The sequence below is a fragment of the Vulpes vulpes genome, chromosome 16 (assembly GCF_048418805.1).
Source record: "Vulpes vulpes isolate BD-2025 chromosome 16, VulVul3, whole genome shotgun sequence".
Classification (NCBI taxonomy): Eukaryota; Metazoa; Chordata; class Mammalia; order Carnivora; family Canidae; genus Vulpes; species Vulpes vulpes.
The window spans coordinates 72385724-72407285 of NC_132795.1; the positions used below are offsets into that span (position 1 = coordinate 72385724).

Sequence of the window (21562 nt, forward strand, 5' to 3'; positions counted from 1 at the left end):
GATCAGAGCATGAATTTTTTTTAACTCTTATCAGATTTTTCTAATAAAAACTCAATTCTCATTTGAGGCAAGTTCCTTTGGGCACCTTCCCAATACAATTCCAATTTATTTTTCCATTAGCTGGGAGCAGTTCTTATATTTTTTTCATTATAAGCCCATGGTGCCAAATCCACATCCTACTAGAAGTTTGAGATTCCAACTCGCTGGTACTTCTGAATATCATCTTTCTGTTACTGCTGAATGGCAACATAAATGTGGCCAGAGAGATAGGATTCAGGTTGGGAAATTAGAAAGCTGATAAAAAAAAAATGACCACACAGGCAGTTCTAATGAATGTTAAAATGCAGGGGGATTTATCTAAGTGATCTTATGTTTTGGGTTTGGGGAAAATGAATGGAACATGGAAATTATGATCATCATTATTAGAAATAGATCACTTTTGTCCTCATTATGACAATTTTAGAATCTGTATATCAATATGTCACACATTTAGCCAACCTTGGCCTTGTTGGATCTCTGGCTGCCTTGATGCAGTTCCAGGGGTTGGCCTCTCTACCTTTTCAATCCATGCCCAATTGTCTTAAATTCAAATTTCAAAATAAGTATAATTACCTACTTTTTTCCACTAACGGGTGACAGGAGAATGGGATTACAGAGCATATAATATAGACTGTGGATGATCTAAAATACATCTTTGATTCTAGAATATGTTAGGTTTTTTATTTGAATCTGCGTATGTGATTTTATAAGAGCTCCTGGTCCTTCATAAAAACAGTCAAGTCCTACTTATGAAAACCAAGCAGCCTTCCTCAAATCCCTGACCCTTCTACTCTGCCTTCCATACAGAGTCGTGTGAGGGTAAGTCTTGAGAAGATCAGGAACCCAGCTCTCAGCCTCCTGGACAAGTTCAATTTGACTGTACTTGTCCTGCCCGCGTAGACACTCCCATACCAGAGTGGCCTCCACTGCTCAGTCCGCTTCTCTCTCAGGCTGCTGCTCCTTTCTTTCACAGACTGCTTTCTCTTCTCTCTGCTTTCCTCTCTACCTCTGGCTTCCTTGTTGCTACTCCATACTCTGTCTTTCTGCTCTGGCCCTGACATTGCATGACACTGCATACCTTTGTTTCCAAGCCCATCAGAGAAAAGATTTGATGACTTCTGTTATCAAAACAGGGCAGGGTTCAAACATGCGGGCCCCGTATCCTGGGACACCAGCTAGTTGGTTAATGGCTAGCCATCTTTGAGTCAGCCATCACACTGTTCAGAAATTTTGATTATGTATCTATCTGTGTATCTTTGGACAAATTAGGAAAATGATTACTCAATATATTTAGCTTGTGTGCTGTGTAAAGCTTTAGGTCATGTGGAGTCTTTATGAGGAAAACTGACAGGAACAAACAGTTCTCCATGATGGAAGGATGGGGCAATTATTCAGTTGGTGAAAGAAGTCAAGATCTGAGGAAAAGCCTGGCTGACTGGCTGGCTGGCTGGCTGGCTGGCTAGGAGGCAGCCGTAGGGGCCCAGAGGAAAGGCAACAGGGCCCAGCTGGCACCAGACTTGAGTTGCCCTAGAATGAGGCCTTCGTGTTCTTAGCTATGTTTATTTTTTTCCTACCTATTAGAACTGTTCTCTTGCCCCCTAACCTGGGAAGCTTCCTGACACCCCTCTTGCCTCCAGGGTGTGTATGAGTTGAACCTTGCTCCTCCATTACCTTCCCATACAGAACCAGAGGCAGCTTACTCTTAGAGTGTGTGCCCTCAATAAGCATTTATTAAGTACACAAAACAAATGGATGTCCAAAAATTTCGTAGAGAATTTTTTTAAAAAATTAGTTTTACAGGGGTGTCTGGGTAGCTCAGTTGGTTGGGTGTCTGCCTTTGGCTCAGGTCATGATCCTGAGGTCCTGAGATCAAGCCCTGCCTCTGGCTCCCTGCTCAGCGGGGAGCCTGCTTCTTCCTCTCCCTCTGCCCCTTCCCTTGCTCATGATCTCTCTAGCTCTCTCTCACTCACTCTCTCTCAAATAAATAAAATCTTCGGAAAAAAACCCCCATGATTAAAAAAATTAGTTTTACAAAGCACTCTGAGGAGATTGTCTTGGAATGTCTTACTGGTACTTCTGTGCACCAAGATTTTTGTATTCAGAAGACATTCTCAATTTCTAACAGTGTTTCTACCTCCCCAAAGTCCTTATAATGAGGAGAACTTGAACAGGTCTTTTGAATGGAGTGTTCAGAATTCTGGAAGATTCTTTCCTCTGAAGAGAGGCCTTAGTTCCCACTATAGTTCATTTCTGAAGTGATATAGCATTTTTGGGGTTGCATCTGAGACACCAATATTAGAATGTTCATTTACTGAAGAGAACCATCTTTCTCTATTCTCCTTTGGCATTTCGTAGGCCTGGTGATTTGATCTTAGACCAATGTAAAATTTAAAGTAGTGGGTGCCTGGGTGGCTTAGTCAGTTGAGTGTCTGCCTTCAGGTCAGGTTATAATCCTAGGGTTCTGAGATTGAGCCCCACATTGGGCTTCCTACAGGGAGCCTGCTTCTCCCTCTGCCTATGACTCTGCCTCTCTCTCTGTGTCTCTCATGAGTAAATAGATAAAAATCTTAAAAAAAAAGAAAAAAAGAGGGCAGCCCCGGGCGCAGCGGTTTAGAGCCGCCTGCAGCCTAGGGCGTGGTCCTGGAGACCCCGGATCGAGTCCCATGTCGGGCTCTCTGTATGGTAACTGCTTCTCCCTCTGCCTGTGTCTCTGCCTCTCTCTCTCTCTCTCTCTCTCTCTCTCTCTCTGAATAAATAAATAAAATCTTTAAATAAAAAAAAGAAAAGATGGTCCCTGCCCACAGCAGTATAACATCTGAGTGAGGCATAGAAGTCAGCTGGCAATTATATTGGCTGGGCCCATCTTTTTTCACTTAACAAAACACAGAGAAAATGATAACATTCTTCATGGTCCCCAAGCCACTTGTAGCTGAAGGGTTCCAGCTGCCCCAGATCTGACCCAATCACTCCAAAGGCTGAGAAGTGCCAAGGCTTGCCCTTCCTCCAACTAACACCAGCTTGGAGACTCAGGGTAATGCTACCGTGTGATGGATCCGCAGGAAGGAGTAGGGACAGGAGGGCCATGCATCCCTCTCCCAGGCTCAGAGGTAAGGAAGGGTTTCTCAGGGCAGTGGCAGCAAGCTGAATCTTGATGGATGTTAGCTGGCCAAAGAGGGTGGTGGAGTGGGGATGGGGAGTGAGTCGCCAGAGGCAACTGCCTGTGCCCCTCTGTGGAGGGCAGGGAGAGGTTCAGGATAGCATGGCTTGGCTCGAGGGGCAGAGGAATGTGGCTCTAGTGGCAAGCAGGCATGAGACCCTGAGAGCTGTGTGGTTTTTTTTTTTTTTTTTTTTTTTTTTTTTTTTTTTTTTTATTGGAGTTCAATTTCTTCTAACCAGGCTGTCAACTCCTCGAGGGTTGAGACCACAATTTATAATTCCATGTCTTGTAAACTACTGATCCTGTAAGGGCTTAATATGGCACCGTTTGATAGAAAAGTCTCTCTTTACTAGTGACAGTGTCTTGATGGCTGCCACGAGACATGAGAGCAGTCTCTTGAGAGCAATGTGAATGTGAACTGTGTTTTCCTAGAGTTTGTATAAACCCCATTGGAGTGGAAAGATCTGATAGCCTTACAGTTCTCCATTCCCTCCTGTTTCCAGGACAAGCTTCTGGTTTGCCTTTAAAGAATGCCTGACATGGCTTTTTATTCTGACACTGGGTTGGTTATCTATGCATTGTCTCTTGCCTCACACGGGCTGCCTTCGTGTCCTCTGCTCTGTGATGCTGCAGCTGGGAATGAGCTGGCTACAGTTCCCCGGGCTTCCTGGAGCTTTTTGTTAGTGTCTGCTGACAGGAGGCACTGGTTGGAGATCAGAAGGCATAGGAAAGAGGGAAGCCTCCTGCTTCTGCCACCAACGGTGTGGCAGTTGGCTGGAGGTTGTTGGTAACAGCTGTGTGAGCTGAGGGGGTGGGCTGATTCCTGTCTCTAGCCACCCAGGGTTCCAGAGCCAATAGCAGTAGTTCTTCAATAGTGCTGCAGCAGGTGCAAGCTCCAGGTGTCTACCCCAGGGGCATTAGCACCCCCTGATCCTTGGGTATCCATCCTGCTTTGTTTTTGGTCTTCATCCTCTTCTTTCTTCATTCAGCCCTTCCAACACCTTTGCAACCAATCTGTGTATTAGTTCCTCTGTCCAAAATACCTAGAATAGTTTCTTTTTTCCTTTCTTACGGGTGCCTGGCTGATACAGACACCAGCTTATAGGGCTGTGATCAGTCACTATAAGAGAGGGTAAAGAAATACTGGTTGTTAGGAAAAAAGGAGACGACGATTATGTTGTCTAGCTATCCGTAGCTCCAAATGGCCCAATATTTGGCAGGGATGGTCCTGAGTGTATTTTTCAAGTAAAGGTTTTTTATCCTGTTTGAAATGAATTGATGGAGTAGCACAGTTGAACTGCTGGAATTGGTTTTATGCATGGATGGATTTCAGATACAGGGCTGTTGATCCAGCATCTTTTACAACTACCAAATTCACAGAGGAAGAAAAAGAAAAGGAAAAAAAAAATCCCTAAAGCTCTGCAATTCTCTGGCGCACAATTCTCTTCCATCGTGCCTTCAGAGTATACATCAAATATAATAAAACCAGTGAGTCAGCTTTAATGGTGTGGCTAAAAAGAGAGTGATCCCTCCAATCCTCCTAAACACTCTTGGCAGAGACTTTTCCTGTCATGGGGCATTGCTGATTGTTCTAACAATGCCTGGAAGGGAGCCCTTTCCTGGTAAGATGGTTGGATTCTCTTTCATCTTGGGGTTTTCTTGAACAATTTTAGCAATGTCTTGTACATGTTCGCAAATGCCACTGACCACAATACTTAAGTATGGCGAGGTCTCATCATTCCAAATTACATAGCTGCACAGGTTGGCTTTTGTCTGAATAATCTGGTAGATTCATCTACCCCGACAGTGCGAATCCGAATGAAATAGGAAAGGCATCTTTCAAGGCTTCTCTCACATCAGGATAAGCAAAAGTGTGAGGAGGAAGTGTAAACATAAGAAAATAAAAATCCTTTAGCTCTCTGCTTTCCTTCACCTGGATGAACCTGAATGTCCACCTATTGTGGAATATTACATAAGTTGGCATTCTCTCGTTAAATTCTTGGTCCCTGTGTGTTCTAATTACACAACAGAAACAGTTTGGACATTGTATCTGAAAATACATAAGCTTTTACTGCCCATCCTGATCCTAGCTCCCCTGTAACTTCTAGGTTAGAAGTGATAAAGCACACTTGTTTATCAAGTGAAACGAGAGGTTCCTGCCACTTCTACAGGAGCCAAGAAGGATCTTATGGGGCGATTCCTCTTAAAGCCTTTACAATTGAAAGAAAATTCCACTTACGTGAGTAGCTAACAAACCAGAATCACATCTATTTTTAAAGATTTTATTTATTTGAGAGAGAGAAAGAGAGAACGAGCACAAGCAGGGGGAGGAACAGAGGAAGAGGGAGAAGCAGGCTCCCTGCTGAGCAGGGAGCCCAACAGAGGGCTTCATCCCAGGACCCTGAAATCATGACCTTAGTGGAAGGCAGATGCTACCCACTGAGCCACCCAGGCACTCCAACTTGATTGCTAAGACTTGGAGGGGACTGGAGTTGAGAACTAAAGATCCCATGTGTGATTTCTTAGAAGATGATTGCTGTAGGCACAGCCCCACCAGCAACTGTGCACCATCAAAGCAGTAAAGGAAAAAGATTAACTTCTGGTGTGGACTCTGCTTTTAGCTCAGGTGTCACCTCCAGGAAGCCTTCCCTGCCCTGAGAATCTGATTGATGGCCCCATCCTATCTTCTATCCTAGTACCTTGAACTTATGGCACTGTCTTGGGGTTAGATTCCTTACCTGCCTCTCCCACGAGTGTGTGAGTGCCCTGCCGTTAGATGCTGGCTGCCTCTGCATCTCATAGGCACTCAGAAAACATGGAAAGAACATAGCAGTTTTGTTGGGGACAGAATACAGATTGGTGAAGTTACAGGCCGCATTTCTTGCCTAAGCATTTCCTGTATTTCCCCTGACTGTGAGGTAAAGGCCTTGAGAAGGCAAAAAGAAACTGCACAGTAGAGAAGGAATAAAAAGGGAATAAAAGAGAAGGGGAATCATCATGGAAGAGATAAAGTGAATGAAGAAGAGATAGGACTCAGTGGGGTTTGGTATGACTGCCTTTATAAAAGAGAGACCATAGACCTGGTTGGAAAATCCAGGATCATGTGCTCTGCAAAGTTAGGGTGAATGAGCAACCGATTATGACCCATGCTTTGGAGGCACATTTTCAATGCCATTGGCATTCTTAGGACAATGAACTGAAATCCAGATTTTCCTGAGCTAAATGTGAATGGTTAATGACGAGTCTAACTGTAGGGTCAGATGTCTTACAAAACCTGCCCTTCTGCTGACAGATGGAGAAGCAACATATTATCAAAAAGGCCCCAAATGGAAGGCAGTTGTTTTTTTTCTGTTTGCTTTCTGTCTTCTGCTGTAGGTTTCACCACTAACCAGCATCCAGGGGGAATTCCTGCTGTCTTCCTGAATAAGCCCATTGAGTCTGTAATTGAAACTTGTCCTTCCAGGCTTTCCTTTCTCCTCTGACATATGCCTCTGCTTTCAGTATGTTTGTGGGTGCTTTCATTTCTGTCCCTTACTGAGAGGGGGGGAAAATGGAGAAAGTGGAGAGGAATATGTCGTTTCAATATTCATCCGTTTAACAAAATTTTGTCAATTGCTGAAGGCTTGAGCAGAGAGGTAGTGTGGTGGGATGACATAGGGGCTCTGGAATCAAACGGACCTGGGTATGAACTCTGGTTCCATCATTTACTAGCTGCCTAAATTACTATTTGTATCTGCCAAATTGATCTCTCAGGGTCTCAGTTTCTTCCTCCATAAAATAGGAATAGCAGCAAAAAGAATATTTGTCCTTTTGGCCAATCTTGTGGGCATGGCTTGGTGGCTTTTACCATCATTTGTCAAATGGCAAAGATTTCTCCATTTGCGAGAGGGGGGTGTGCTTGTATGTCATTAGGGACAATGTACACTAAGGCCTAAGATTTTCTATTCCCAAGGTATTTTAGGCAAAATGTATCACTCAGTGTCTCAAAGGCTGTATCCCTGAATGGTCTATCTTTATTGCTTACATCTGGTCATGAAATCTCACTGCCAGGGCAGCCTGGGTGGCTCAGCGGTTTAACGCCGCCTTCAGCCCAGGATGTGATCCTGGAGACCTGGGATGGAGTCCCATGTCAGGCTCCCTGCATGGAGCCTGCTTCTCTTTCTGCCTGTGTCTCTGCCTCTTTCTGTGTGTGTCTCTCATTAATAAATAAATAAAATCTTAAAAAAAAAAAAAAAAGAAATCTTACTGCCAGCCTTCTACTAGGAAATGTCTTTGTCATAGAATACAGGAAATTTGGTTCTCAGGCCCCCAGAGCAGAGAGAAAAGTTGTGATTTGATGTCATGGCTGTCATGACTAAGTTATGTTCATGGTGTTGGATAGTGGACGAACCTTTTTGTCCATTCCCCCTGAAACAAGGGAGGACCACGGGAGGAAGGAATCGTGTATCTCTTCTTGGACCTTTAAAACAGCTTAATAGTCCTGGAGAGAAGTATCACCATGGGAGAGCTAAGAAACCCATGCATGTCATAGCTGATTATTAATTACTGTTGTCTCGAGACAAAAGCAAGGAATCTGCTGGGAAGAAAAAAATACTCTGAGCTTCGCCTCTTCAAGTTTTGAATTTTCGGATTACTCTTTTCCAAAAGGAACCTAAATCTATTACTTTGGGAGCCTGGCGGGAAGGAAGAAAGGCGTCCCTTGATCTTCAGCTTCCCCGGTTCCCTGTAAATATTACCTCGCAGGGTTGTTGTGAGGATTATTGTGATGGTAAAACAACCCCTCTTTGGTGGGTATCCGAAGGATGATGGTAACTGCCCAGTGGTAGTTACTATCCACACGAGTCCTAGTGCATAAGAACACTCCGCAGACGCCGGGCAGGCCAGTCGGACTTTCTGTAGATGATGGTCTTTGGGTCACTTCAAACCTCTGGACGCGGTGAAAGATCAGAGCGTGGGGCCCCGGAGAGAGGGGCAGGGAGGGCAGGGCAGGGCAGGGCAGGGGGCAGGCAGGGCAGGGCAGGGCAGGGCAGGGCAGGCAGGGGGCAGGCAGGGGGCAGGCAGGGCACGTGACGGAGCGGGAAGCTCGGAGGCCTCGGCACCCAGAGCCTCTGCGGGTGAGCCTAGGATTTCTCCTTCCTCCGCCTCAGCTCGTCCGTCTTCCCGAGTCCCGGGATTGGGCTGGGGCCTCCGGCTGGGGATGCCGCGGAGGTCGGAGACAGGCCAGGAGGCGGCGGACCCGCGGGGCCTCGGGGCTGCCGCTGGCGGGGGGGGGGGGGGGGCAGCCGCTCCGGGACCTGCCGCCAGGGGGGCGGCCCCGGGCCGTAGGGCGTCGGCGCGGGCGGAGGCCGAGGGCCCCCGGGCCTGCCGGCCGCAGCGGAGCTGCCTCTGCACGCGCCGGGAGGGTGGACGCCAGATGTGGCGGAGGGCGGCGCGGGCCCGCGGGCCGGGGCCAGCTCGGACCCCGCCGGCAGCCGACGCGGGGGCAGGCGCCCCCAGGGACAGGCGCCCCCAGGGACAGGCGCCCCCAGGGCCAGGCGGCAGCCCCGACGCGGGCGGGGCGGGCGGGGCGGGCGGGGCGGGCGGCCGCGCGGGGGCGCCCGGCGGCTCCGCGCAGCCCCGGCGGCCAATGGCTGGCGGGGGTCGCGGGCGGGGCCGGGGGCGGGGCGGCCGCGGCGCTCCAGCGGCGGGGGCGGAGCCGCGCTGGGGAGGCGGGGCGCCCGGCGGCGGCGGCGGCGGCGGCGGCGGCAGCGGCGGCCACAGCAGCCTCGGCGGCGGCCGCGGCAGCACTGGCAGCGCCCGCGGCGGAGAGGCTGGCGGCGGCGGCGGCGGCGGCGGCCTGGAGGTGCGGGCGCAGGGCGGCTGCGCGGCGGGGCGCGGGATGGAGGGGCGGGGCCGGCCCGGCCGCTGGGTCCTGAGGCTCCGGGGTCGCCCCAGATCCACCTGCTGGTAACGGAGCGCGCGCGCCGCGGCCCGGCCGGGAGCTCGCGCCTCGGGCTGCTGCGGGGCGGGCGCGGGGCGCGGGCGCGGGCGCGGGGCGCGGGGCGCGGGCTGGGCCTCGGGCGGGGCGCGGGGTCAGCCCGCCGCCGCCGCCGCCCCCCGGAGCCGCGCGGTCTCCCGGCGCCGCCTGGTGCGTTTCCCCGCGCTCCGCGGCGCGGCGGGGCTCGTCGACTTTGGGGCAAAGTGGAGGAAAGTGCGGGCTTGCGGGGCCCGGGGGCCAGGGGGGCTCCGTCGGGAGCGGCTGTGGGCCCCGGGGCAGGCACCTTCCGGGCGGGGGTCGGCGCGATGGGAGGGTCCAGGCCGGCCCGGACCCCCGCCCGCCCCCGAGGCCGCTGGAGCGGGACCCTCGCGGGTCTGGGCGGTGGCGCACCGGGCGCCGGGGACCCTCCCGAGGCGCGGGCAGGGGCAGGGGCAGGGGCAGGGGCAGGGGCAGGCAGCCGGACCACCTGCGCGCCCGCCTTTCTCTCCCCACCGTGGGTTCCTCCCGAGCCCGTGCGTCCACCGCTTACGGTCCGAATTGCGAAATATAATCAGACCTAACGTACGGTTTTTTTTCCCTTTTTTTTTTTTTTTTAAATGCTTTCCGTGTATTTTGCCGTTGTGCTTCTGCTGTCGGACGAATTCTCATGACAGATAGTGACAGCGTCGCTCGGTGGAATTTAGAATCCCATAATAATGCGAATTGTGGCTTATCTTTCTTTTTCTGAATGTTAAAAAAAAAAAAAAGAAAAACCGACAACACAGTTTTATTAACAGGTTATCGCGGCATGGAGATCTTTAGCCCACGTTTGTAAATCGGGAAAACGTACAGGACGATGAAATTATGTAAGCTGCATTAATGAAAGATATTAATTCTATACATTTAAAACAATTCTCTTTTTACATAATTACTGTGTATAAAGTTTTACGGCTTATGTCATGGGTCTCATGCTTGTGCGTTTCGTTCTTCAGGCACCACTGTCCTGTCTGTGGGATAATTAGGGGATATGCCAAGTGTTCAGCAGAGTGTCCTCAGCCATAAAACGTATTGAATATTTCAGAGAACACTTTAAATGAAGGTTTTTGTGTCTAATAATAAAACAGTAGGACTGCAGCCCTTAAAGGGCAGTTAAATAAAACATATTTTTCAGTCTAAGATCTAGAGTTGAAGTTCGAGTCATCTTTGGCAGGATGAAGATGATTCGTAATTTTAGCCACCACCTTTTTTGTTGCTAAAGATTCCAATATGTTAAGTGATAACCTCAGAGAGCATTAAGGTGTTAGATTAACATTTTTGCAAATGTGGACACTGATCAAAATACGAGTCACTTTGTTTCTTGCTTTAGGTAGTGAGTCAATCCAGAGGGCTCTTGGCTGTCCAGCCTCTGACTGCCTCTCCTGGTTGAACAGCATGGAGATCATTAGTTTTGCTTTGGTCTGGAGTCTTCACTTGTACTGTGCCGTTTAACTTCATTAGTTTGGGAACCCTAATTAAAATGTATGACTGCATTCTTACTGAGTAAAGTACCCTTCCATTTCTCCTGCAGAATTTCAGGTCTTATTTGTTAGTAGAATTGATAAGTATCTCCTTCAAACCAGAGCTTAAAAGCTTCCTGGGGCAGATTTAATATTTGATATATTTTTCACATATCATCAATAGTTTATCCATGGTCTACTTTGATTTTAGAAATTATTTGCTTTTATTGTCTCTACCTGTTTATACTGACTTATATTATGTGGGCTTTTTTCTTTTTGTATTTAATAAAACTACTTTAAAATATCTTTGATTCTTTCTCTACTTCCTTGAAATTACTGATTGGACCTTTAATAACCTGTATACTTTGGGATCTTTTACAAGGACAGAATCCGTCCTGAAGTAGGGTGGGGCTAAGTGTGTAGCAACAGAAAGTTATATGCATTTTTATAAAATGTCATACAGAGATTCTACATTATATAATTCACTGAATTACCAAGACTCATTATTGGATGTTTATTGATGTAAGACAACATATTAGGCACTTTAAGGAATTTAGTTTAGATTGTAGGATTTCACCACAAAGATTTAAAAAACTAAACCATCCATGTTGGCATGTTTGATGTTAACTTGTCTTAATTATAGAAGAAGGTGAATAACTTTGGTGGTGGGAAATAGTGATAACTTTTGAGAATACCTTTGGACTTCCTTGTTTTCAGATCGTAAGAGGAAACCAGGAAGTAGGGGGGTTCAGTGCTTCTAGAATAGTATATATCACAGTGAGAGCTGCTGGCCCAGGAGGGTTAAAAGGCATGCTTCTGTGTGTTTACGGGGTGGGGGGAGGGGTGCTTAGCCAGAGGTTGCAGGAAGTGAGAAATGTGTTTAAAGTCTTAGGTTTGAAGTTGGAAATTTCATATGAATTTTGCAACTTATTTCATAATAGATCCATATTTGTTATAGAATAGAAGATTTAAAAAATTCACACACCGTTGGGTAAAGTTAATACCTCAGGAAGGTTCTCTAGCCTTTGAGTGGCTCTAGCAGTCTCTTCATACTTCCAAGGTACAGGTGGCCTAGTCTGAGAGGCAAAGGGCGGTGGGTTAGGGCTTGAACTTTGGAGGCCTACTGATTAGTGTTTCCTCACTGGGTTCATTTCCCTTGTGTGTAAAATAGGGTAATAATGCCTGTCTCATTACACCTGAAACTAATGTAATATTGTGTGTCAATTAAACTTTAATTAAAAAAATACCTGCCTCGTAGGGTTTTGTGAAGATTTAAAGCATACCATAGATGCACAGGAGACAGTGTGTTGTAATGTCAGTCATTGTTACCATTAGTACTATGCCCTAGACTAGGGGAGGTTTCTAGTAATGTTCAGTGTTACAAAGTAGCTGAGATGGTGGTTTCTGAATTGCCTACAAATGGCTGCTTTAATCAGCCATACTTTGTAGCTGAGGGAATTGTCCCTTGGGCTTGTTAGGCTTTTTTGGAGGTGCATTAACTTACCCCAATAAAGTCTGTTTTAGTATGTTGCCAAGTGCATCTTGTGGTCTCTTTGAGGCCCCTGGGAATCAGTGGACGTCTTGGAGTGCCTGACATGCCCCCAGGGAATAAGACTGGCTATGCATAGAGTAGATCAAACCAGTGGCTGGCTGCAGTTTTTTGTTTGGTTTTATTTATTTATTTTTAAAGATTTTACTTATTTGTTCATGAGAGACCCAGAGAGAGGCAGACATAGGCAGAGGGAGGAGCAGGCTTCCTGTAGGGAGCCCCATATGGGACCCCAGGATCATGACCTGAGTCAAAGGCACACTTAACTGCTCGGCCACCCAGGTGCCCCTTGTTCGATTTTTATTTTTTATACAGTTAACATTTATGGAGAACCTATTAAGGGCTAGGTACTATACTTAAGTACTTACAAAGACTTGATTGAATTGGAATTTCTCAAAGGTTTTGTTAGATGGGTGGTGATCTTCCATTTTCTGAGTGAAAGCAATGGTAGGTCCTAGGTCATTCAGTGTTCTGGTTAGGTTACTGCATTTTCTAAATGCCTACATATTCCCAAGTTACACCTTGGCAGTAGGTTAATCACTGGGAAAACTACATTCTTTTATGACGTTGATAAATGGCAATAACACCTATGACCTATTATTTTTCTATTATTTATAACATTATTTGTGTCCCCAAAGTGGAGCTAGGATGGATTCTCATTTTATGGATGAAATTGCAAGGCCTAGATAAGTGGCATACTCGAAGTCATACATATAATGATGCTGTTGGATCTAGAGCCCAGGTTTTTTAATGCTCATGTTTGGAGTCTGTCACTTTTTCTTAAAATTTTCAAAACATTATTTTGCAGTAGGAAAACTGAGGAGTGTAACAATTATGTTACTTAGTAACTGTTTCGTGATCTTTCGAGTTATCGCTTGGAATCTGTGGCTATTTGTTTAACAAGCCCCACAACTTCCCCCTTTAAATAATGAACCATCACTTTCTTCTTACAGACAAAACAGAATCAATGAGAAGGGAATATAGTTTGAAGCTTTTTCTCCTGGAGGAGGAAAACCATATAATTCTAGTATATTAAATGAGTTGTTTAGATGTGGGGATAATCTTTGTAGATAGAGATTAGCCCAGCCAAAAGTCTGTTCATAATGGTGAATGATAAATGAAATAAGTAATGTTTTGCATTATTGAACACATTTTTCTTTCTCTTTTTTTTTTTCCCCTGAATAGGAAGAAAGAAGCCTGAGACATCAGCCTATGAAGACTGTGAAGACAATCCTGAATAGCAATTATGAATGGTGTTGCTGCTAGGCTTGTTCTGCTGAGCATCTGAAATGAACCTCTCTTATTGATTGTTTTTATTGGCCCAGAGCCAGAAGTAGTGGATTCAGTTGACTTCAGGATTAAAAAGAGAACAGTCTTGGTTATCATCATAAACATATGAACCAGTGTGATGGTGAAATGAGATGAGGCTCCGAAATGGAACTGTAGCTACTGTTTTAGCATTTATCACTTCGTTCCTGACTTTATCTTGGTATACTACGTGGCAAAATGGGAAAGGTAAGGAAAGTATCTCCACAAATTAAAGGATGCACACATGTTTAGGTTAAATATCCCAACTATTTGCATGTTGCATGCTCTCCGCTGGTGGCCTGCTAGTTTCTTTCTGACACAAAAATGAAACTATTCTTGGACAGAGGAGATAGAGTTTCTAATTTGAATGGGGTTTGTTTTTGATTTCTTATAATTGCACTTGAAAAAATAGATACTGATCAGTGGTTATATTATACATGGGAGCCAAGTTGAATAATAAAGACTTTTGTTTTGGCATTTTATTTTTATTAAACATTATAAATGTTTAATAAGCTTCCTTGTACTGGGTGTTGTTTAGAGTGCTTAGAAAGACACAATCAGCACCTTCATGAAATTTACATGCTGATTATTCTAATGATTTGGTGCTGTGTAGTTAATGAATTAAACTGCATGTGTTGACAGATTGCTCTTTGGGCTAGAGTATTTATGAAGTGGGTGAGGATAAATTCTTACTCAAAAATTGGAAACAAATGTTATTATTGTATCAAGAATGTTGCAGTATGTTTTTTAAAGGAGGTTATTAAGTGATATTCAGGTATAATACCTTTGCTTTTTTTTTTTTTTTTTAAGATTTTATTTCTTTGAGAATGAGCAGGGGGAGGGGCAGAAGAGAGGGAGAGAGAGAAAGAGAGAGAGAGAGAATCTCAAGCAGACTTCCTGCTGAGCCCAAAAAGAGAACAGTCTTCTTGTCAGAGCCCAACACTTGGCTTGATCTTGCACGGAATCACATGATCTCCCTGAGTTCATGACCTGAGCCAAGATCAGGGGTCAGATGCTCAACCTACTGAGCCCCCCAGGTGCAGGTGCCCTCATTCCTTATGTTAACGTAAGGAATTTTGATGGCAAAGGATGGAGGTTACATGTTTGGTTTTTTAGAATCAAGTTAGAGTAGTTACCATCACCAGGTTATTTGAGGATCCTATTGCTGGCATTATTTTATTAATTTATATGACGATAACTGAAAAGATGGATTCATTATTTAGTTTCCTCTAGCATGTATATAGGTATGAATATGTAGATGTGTGTATATCTGTGTGAGTTCATATGAACAAAATAAGTTGATTAAAGTGAAAACCATATGATCTGTTCTTTAAGCAAGTATACTATCTCCTTTTTTTTTTCTGAGTTGGGCTGTAATTGGAGAGGAACTATTCCAGGGAGAAATGAATGAAAAACTTGCTGAAAACTTTTATTCTTTGTGGACAAATATGTACATTTTAGATTTCATTTTTTAATTGTTACCAAAAGGAGAAGATATACTTAGAAATAACTTTGGCTAGTTAGTTTAATCAAACTATTGATTGTCCGAGATATGACTGAAACAGATGACTGGCCTTAAAAGTTTACTTAAAAAATCAGAGAATTGACCATAAGGGGATTATGTGGATTTTTTTCTTATCAGGAAGCTTATCTATTCAGAGTTATAGTAATGGAGAAACTTAACTTCTGTGTCTTAAGAGAGTAAAATTTTTGGAATCTCCATTCCACTTATCTTGTTTCTTATGTGAAGGCATTATAAGCATTATTTCCTTTTTGTATTAAGTTGTCTGTTGAATCAAAATTTTAAAAATATATTCTTTCATCCTGTGGTATTAGATAAACATAAAGTCTGTTCTCTCATATATTAAGTCCGTTCTCTTTGGTTATCATTCTTTGACCAGCTCTGTAACACTTTCATGCATATTCTTCTGCTCTGTTTTTCTGCTTAGTGTTTTGTCCAGACTTCTTCACGTTATCAGCAGAGGACTCCTGTTATAGTTATGTAAAATCCTCTGTTTTTTTGTTATTTAAAACAAGATTTTATTTATTTATTTGAGAGGGAGCTGCAGAGGGAGAGGGAGAAACAGGTTCTCCACTGAGTAGTGAGCCCGATGTGGGGCTGGGTCTCAGGGGTCATGACCTGAGCTGGAGGCAGACACTTAACCAGCTGAGCCACTCAGGTGCCCCAATCCTCTGTATTTTAATGCTGTCATTTGTGTAACCAGTCTAACTGCTGAGCATTTGGATTCTTTCTAAATCAGTCTGGATTTTCCAGAGCAGGCCTGATTTCAAATATTGCAATTCTAGTATACTCATAAACCATGTGATCTGATTTTTATATTGAAAACATCGTTTCCATAATCATTGACGTTGCTGGGCTAGTAGTTTTTATTTTTCATTCACTCATTGGTCCCTTTTATAGGTGCTTAGCCCTGTACTAAATGCTACGAATATGAAGGAAATAAGAAGCTTAACACTTTTTGAGAATGTAGGGTACTGGTAGGGGAAGATTCAAGTAAACAAATGCAATACCATCAATAGATTGAGATATAGAAGAAATAACATGGTGCTAGGAAGCATGTTATATATATTATACATTATTTCATTTAATCCTTATAACATCCTTGGAAAGAATTATTACCCCCTTTCAATAATAAGAAAACAGAGTGGTTGAGAAACTTGCCAAGGTCATACAATTAAGTGGTAGAGTGGAGTTTGAGCTCAGTCACGCTGGTTCCAGAGATTATGCTCTTAGCTATTGGTCTACTGCCCAGAAGGGCAGAGACAGAGGCTACTAATTCTTGAGTCACTTCATAGAAGAAGAATAAAAAGGTGATGCCAGGCAGAGTAGTAGACAGTGGGCATGTCAGATAGAGAGAGCTCCTTATGCAGCCAGAAAGTTCTAAAAGGGTGTAGAGTATTTGTGCCTTGGAATTATGAGACCCCGAGTTTCATTGGCACATAGACTATGAAAGATTCTCAAGGTTTTGTTGGTAATCACAGTGCAATGACTCATATTTTTCATAGGTCTTCATTTAACACTTGAAAGAATACAAGAGCTGGTCCATGGGATTCGCATAAGATGGGAGGATGTTGGGAACCCAGCCAGGGAAGATGGAATTTGGGCCGGGATACCAGTTTTAGCAGGGTATGCAGCATTCCCACGTAAAAGTGAGGCAGAACTCCAATTTCCAATTATGTGGAATGGATAAGTTTGGGAAAGTTGTAAGCAGATGTTGTGAGAGTGGGACCAGAGTCATTACATATCTCACTTGTAGCTGGAGTTCTCCTAAAGAACTTCCTACTTTGGTCAGGTACAATCTGGAAATTGGGGAAGACCAAGCAAGCAATCTGTACTTCCATAGGGACAGATAACATTCATGTACGTGTTTCTAAGTGGATGTATGTTTTCGTTTCTCTTGGGTATTTGCCTAGGAGTGGAATTGCTGGATCATGTAGTAACTCTATATTTAATCATTTGAAGAGCTGCCAGACTGTTTTTCATAGTAGCTGGACCATTATGCATTCCTTCTAGTAGTATATGAGGGTTCCAGTTTCTTCACATTCCTGACAACGCTTATTATCTGGCTTCGATTCTCATTCTAGTGGTGGGGAGAGAGTACTTTATTGTGATTTTGATTTGCATTTCTCTGATGACTAATGATGTCTAGCATCTTTTTATATACTTTTAGCAATTTGCATATATTCTTTTGAAAATTGTCTATTCACATCCTTAGCTTATTTTTAAAAAGGGGTTGTCTTTTTATTAAGTTGTAAGAATTCTTTATTTATTCAAGATATAATTTTCTTATCAGATACATGATTTTTGCAGATAAATTTTCTCCCATTCTGTGGGTTGTCTTTTATATTCTTGATGGTACCCTGTGAAGCACAAGAATTTTAAATTTTGGTGAAGTTCAGTCTATTTTTGTTGTTATTGTTGTTGCTTGTCCTTTCGTGTCATATCTAAGAGCTCATTGTGAAATCCAAGAGAATGAAAATCCTGCTATATTTGGGTCTAAGAGTCTTGACCTTTTGAACCATTTTAGGTCAGTTTTTGTGTGCGATATGAAGTAAAGGTCCATCTTAATTCTTTTGCATCTGGCTATACAGTTGTCCTAGAACAATTTGTTTAAAAGACTATTTTTCCCAATTGAATGGTCTTGGCACTGTTACTGAAAATCGTAGATGTGTGGATTTATTTCTGGACTTGCAATTCTATTCCATTGACAGTCCTTGTGCTAGTACCACACTATTTTGATTATTGTTGCATTGTAGTAAGTTCTGAAATTGAGAAGTGTAAGTCCTTCTGTATACTTTTGCACGATTGTTTGGCTCTTTTGGATCGTTGCAATTCCATGTGAATTTTGGCATCTGCTTGTCAATTTGCATAAAGAAGTCAGCTGGGATTATGATAGGGATTGCATTAACTCTATACATCAGATTGGATACTATTACCATCTTAACAATGTTTGGTCTTCCAATCCATAAAACATAGGATTTTATTTATTTAGGTCTTTAATTTTTTCAGCAATTTTTGTGCATGTTTACACAGTATTGGTTTTATGCTTCTTTTGTTAAATTTATACCTACATGTTTTATATGTTCTGATAGGATTTGAATGGAGTTGTTTTCTTATTTTTGTCAATTTTCATTACGAGTGTGTAGAAATACAATTGATTTCTGTATATTGATTTTGTATCCTGCAACTGTACTGAGCTTATTTATTCTAATATTGGATTCCTTTGGATTTTCCATGTACCAGATCATGCCATCTGTGAATAGAAATCGTTTTATTTCTTCCTTTCTGGTCTGGATGTCTTTTGTTTTTTTTCCTGTGTGGTGTTTATTTTTCTGGCTAGAACCTTCATTTCAGTGTTAAATAGAAGCGATGTAAGAGTGACATCCTTGTCTTGATCTTAAGGGGAAAGCAGCCAGTCTACATTTAAAGTGGGGTGTTAGCTGTGGTTTTTAAGTAGATATCATTTGTTCAGGTGAAGGAAGTTGCCTTCTATTCCTGGTTTGCTAAGTGTTTTTTATCATGAAAATGTGTTGAAGTTTGTCAAATGAGTTTCCTGTGTCTATTGAGTGATTTTTGATCTATATTCTATTGGTAAAATGTATTACATTAAGTGATTTTTAGGTGCTCAACCAACCTTGCATCCCTAGGATAAATAACACGTGGCACATGCTGTATAATTCTTTCTATATGTTGCTGGATTTGGTTTGCTAATATTTGTTGGGGATTTTGCATCCATATTCATAAGGTTTATTGGTCTGTAGTTTTCTTATATTGTGTTTGTCAGGTTTTGATATTGGGGTGTAATACTGGTTTCATAGAAAGATTTGGGAAGTGTTCTGTTTTTGGAAGTGTTTGTGGAAAATAAGTATTCTTTGAATGTTTGGTGGAGTCAACATCATCTGGGCCTGTGGGTAGTTTTTTGATGACTGATAGGATCTCATTATTTGTTACATGTCTTTTCAGATTGTGTATTTCTTCTCCAGTCAATTTCGGTAGGTTGTAGTCTACAAATTTGTCCATTTCATTTACACTATCTAATTTATTGGTGTACAATTATTTATATTTCTTTATAGTCCTTTCTATTTTTGTAAGATCAGTAGTAAAGCCCCCGTTTTTAGTATTCTAAGAGTTTGTTTTTTTCCCCTTGGTCAAACTAGCTAAAAGATGGTCAATTTTGAGGACCTTTCAAAGAACCAGCTTTTGGTTTCTTGATTTTTCTCTATCTACTTTTTATTTCATTACTTTCTACTCTAATCATTTTTTAAAAGATTTTATTTATTTATTCATAAGAGACACACAGAGAAAGAGGCAGAGACAGAGGTAGAGGGAAAAGCAAGCTCCATGCAGGGACCCCCGATGTGGGACTTGATCCTAGGACTGCAGGATCACGCCCTGAGCTGAAGGCTCAACTGCTAAGCCACTCAGGCGTCCCACTTTCTACTCTAATCTTGATCCCTTTCTTCTGGTTGTTTTAGGCTTAGTTTGCTCTTCTTTTTTTAGTGCAGGTAAGGTTTTTCTAGAAGGCAAGGTTATTGATTTAGATCTTTTTTCTTTCACAATGTGGGCATTTATAGCTATGAATTTCCCTCTAAGCATTGCTTTAGTTGCATCCCATACATTTTGGTACATTGTCTTGATTTTTATTCATTTCAAAGTATTTTCTGATGTTTTATTTTTTTCTTTTACTAGTTGGTGCATATGGTCTGTCCTCTAGAATGTTCCATATACATTTGAGACTGTATGTGGTGCTGCTGTATGTTCTGTAGATGTCTGTAAGGTCCAGTTGGCAACAGGGGCCTTCTGTTGCCTTGTTGGCCTTCTGTCTAGTTGTTCTATCCAGTATTGAAAGTAGAATATTGAAATCTCCAATTATTGCTGTAAAATTTCCATTTCTCTCTTCATTTTTGTCAGTTTTGTTTCCTGTATTTTCTGTTATTGGGGACATTTTTTTATTAAATATTTTATTTTATATTATTAAATATTCTTTTTATCTCTGGTAACATTTTTGTTTTAACGTCTGTTTTGTCTGATATTAGTATAGCCATTCCAACTTTTCTTTGGTTTCTGCTTGTATGTTTTGCATTATTCTGTTCTTTCGCTTTAATCTATTTGTGTATTTAATTCTACAGTTTGACTCCTGTAAACAATACATAGTTTGATCATGATTTTCTGGATTTAGTCTGACAGTGTCTACCTTTTGAGTAGGCAGATGGTTAATCCATCCACATTGCTTGTCATTGATTTAGCTTGATTTGTTTTGCCATCATTTTGTTTTTCATATGTCACATCTTTTTTCTTCTTTTCCTTATTTACTTTTTTGATTGAATATTTTCTAATATAGCACTTTAATTTCATTAATGACTTTTTTCACTATTTTTGAGTATATTTTAGTGGCTTATCGTATACATAGGGTTTATCGTATACATCTCAACTTATCAGAATCAGCTTCAGATTTATGCTAAGTTAATTCCAGTAATATGTAGAAATGTTACTTTGATATATAGCTCTATCATCCCTTCTTTATGTGTTGTTGTAGACATTACATCTGTCAATATTATAAACACAATAGATTGTTATTATTTTACCACCATTTATTTCCTTAGCAAATTACAGCTTTATTCTCACCTACCTCCTTTGTTCTGTTATTGGCAAATATATTACATTTCCATGTGTTATGGACTTGGTGATACATTATATGCATATCATTTTATACTATTTCTTTTTAAATACTTTAAGAGAAAAAATATGCATTAATAGTGTTATAATTACATAATCACTGTTGCTCTTTGTGCTGACTTAAATCTGTCTAGGATTACTTGCTTTCAAATTAATGAATTCCTTTAGTATTTCTTGTAAGGAAGGTCTGCTAGGAATGAATCCTTTCAATTTTTGTTTATCTTGGAATATGTGTATTTTACCTTCATTTTTGAATATAGCTCTACTGAACTTAAGATTCCCAGTGGACAGAGTTTTGTTTTGTTTTGAGATATTCTCGTTACCCCAACTGCCTCTGGCCTTCATTATTTCTTCTGTAAAGTTAGCTGTTGTTCTCCTTGGGGTTCCCTGGTCAGTGATGGATTGTTTTTCTTTTGCGGTTTTCAAGATTGTCTTGTGTTTGACTTTTATTGTTTTTACCATGATGTGTCTATTTTTTTTCCTTTAAAGATTTTATTTATTTGAGAGAGAGAGCATGAGAGCATGAGCATGAGCAGGGGGAGGAGCAGAAGGAGAAGCAGGCTCCTGGATGAGCAGGGAGCCTGATGCAGAGCTCCATCCCAGGACACTGAGGTCACGGCCTGAGCCAAAGGGAGCCACTTAACCTACTGAGCCACCCAGGTGCCCCCATGATGTGTCTGTTTATGGGTCTTGCTTCCTAGATGTGTAGGTTACTGGTTTTTCAGTAACTTTGGGCAGTATTTATCATTTTCTATATTTATCATATATACAAAGAATATACATATATGTATATATATGTATTTTTTAAAAAACCTTTCTCTCTTCTGGTATTCCAATACATTTATGATTTTATTCTTAA

General features: G+C 42.4%; 1 protein-coding gene across 4 annotated transcripts in view; it reads left to right on the top strand.

Moving 5' to 3' along the window:
- The first annotated feature begins 8927 nt into the window (after window positions 1-8927).
- The window catches only part of MGAT4A (alpha-1,3-mannosyl-glycoprotein 4-beta-N-acetylglucosaminyltransferase A), a 117810-nt gene continuing 105175 nt past the window's right edge, over window positions 8928-21562 (top strand). For 2 of the 4 annotated variants that reach the window (XM_072741133.1, XM_072741134.1), the window contains exons 1-2: window positions 8928-9038; window positions 13383-13712. In XM_072741133.1, the coding sequence (XP_072597234.1) occupies window positions 13619-13712 (94 nt within the window). In that variant the 5' untranslated portion in view covers window positions 8928-9038; window positions 13383-13618. Of the gene's footprint in view, window positions 9039-9740; window positions 10019-13382; window positions 13713-21562 lie in introns of those variants that run through there. The other 2 variants (XM_025992487.2, XM_025992485.2) reach the window with 2 other exon arrangements.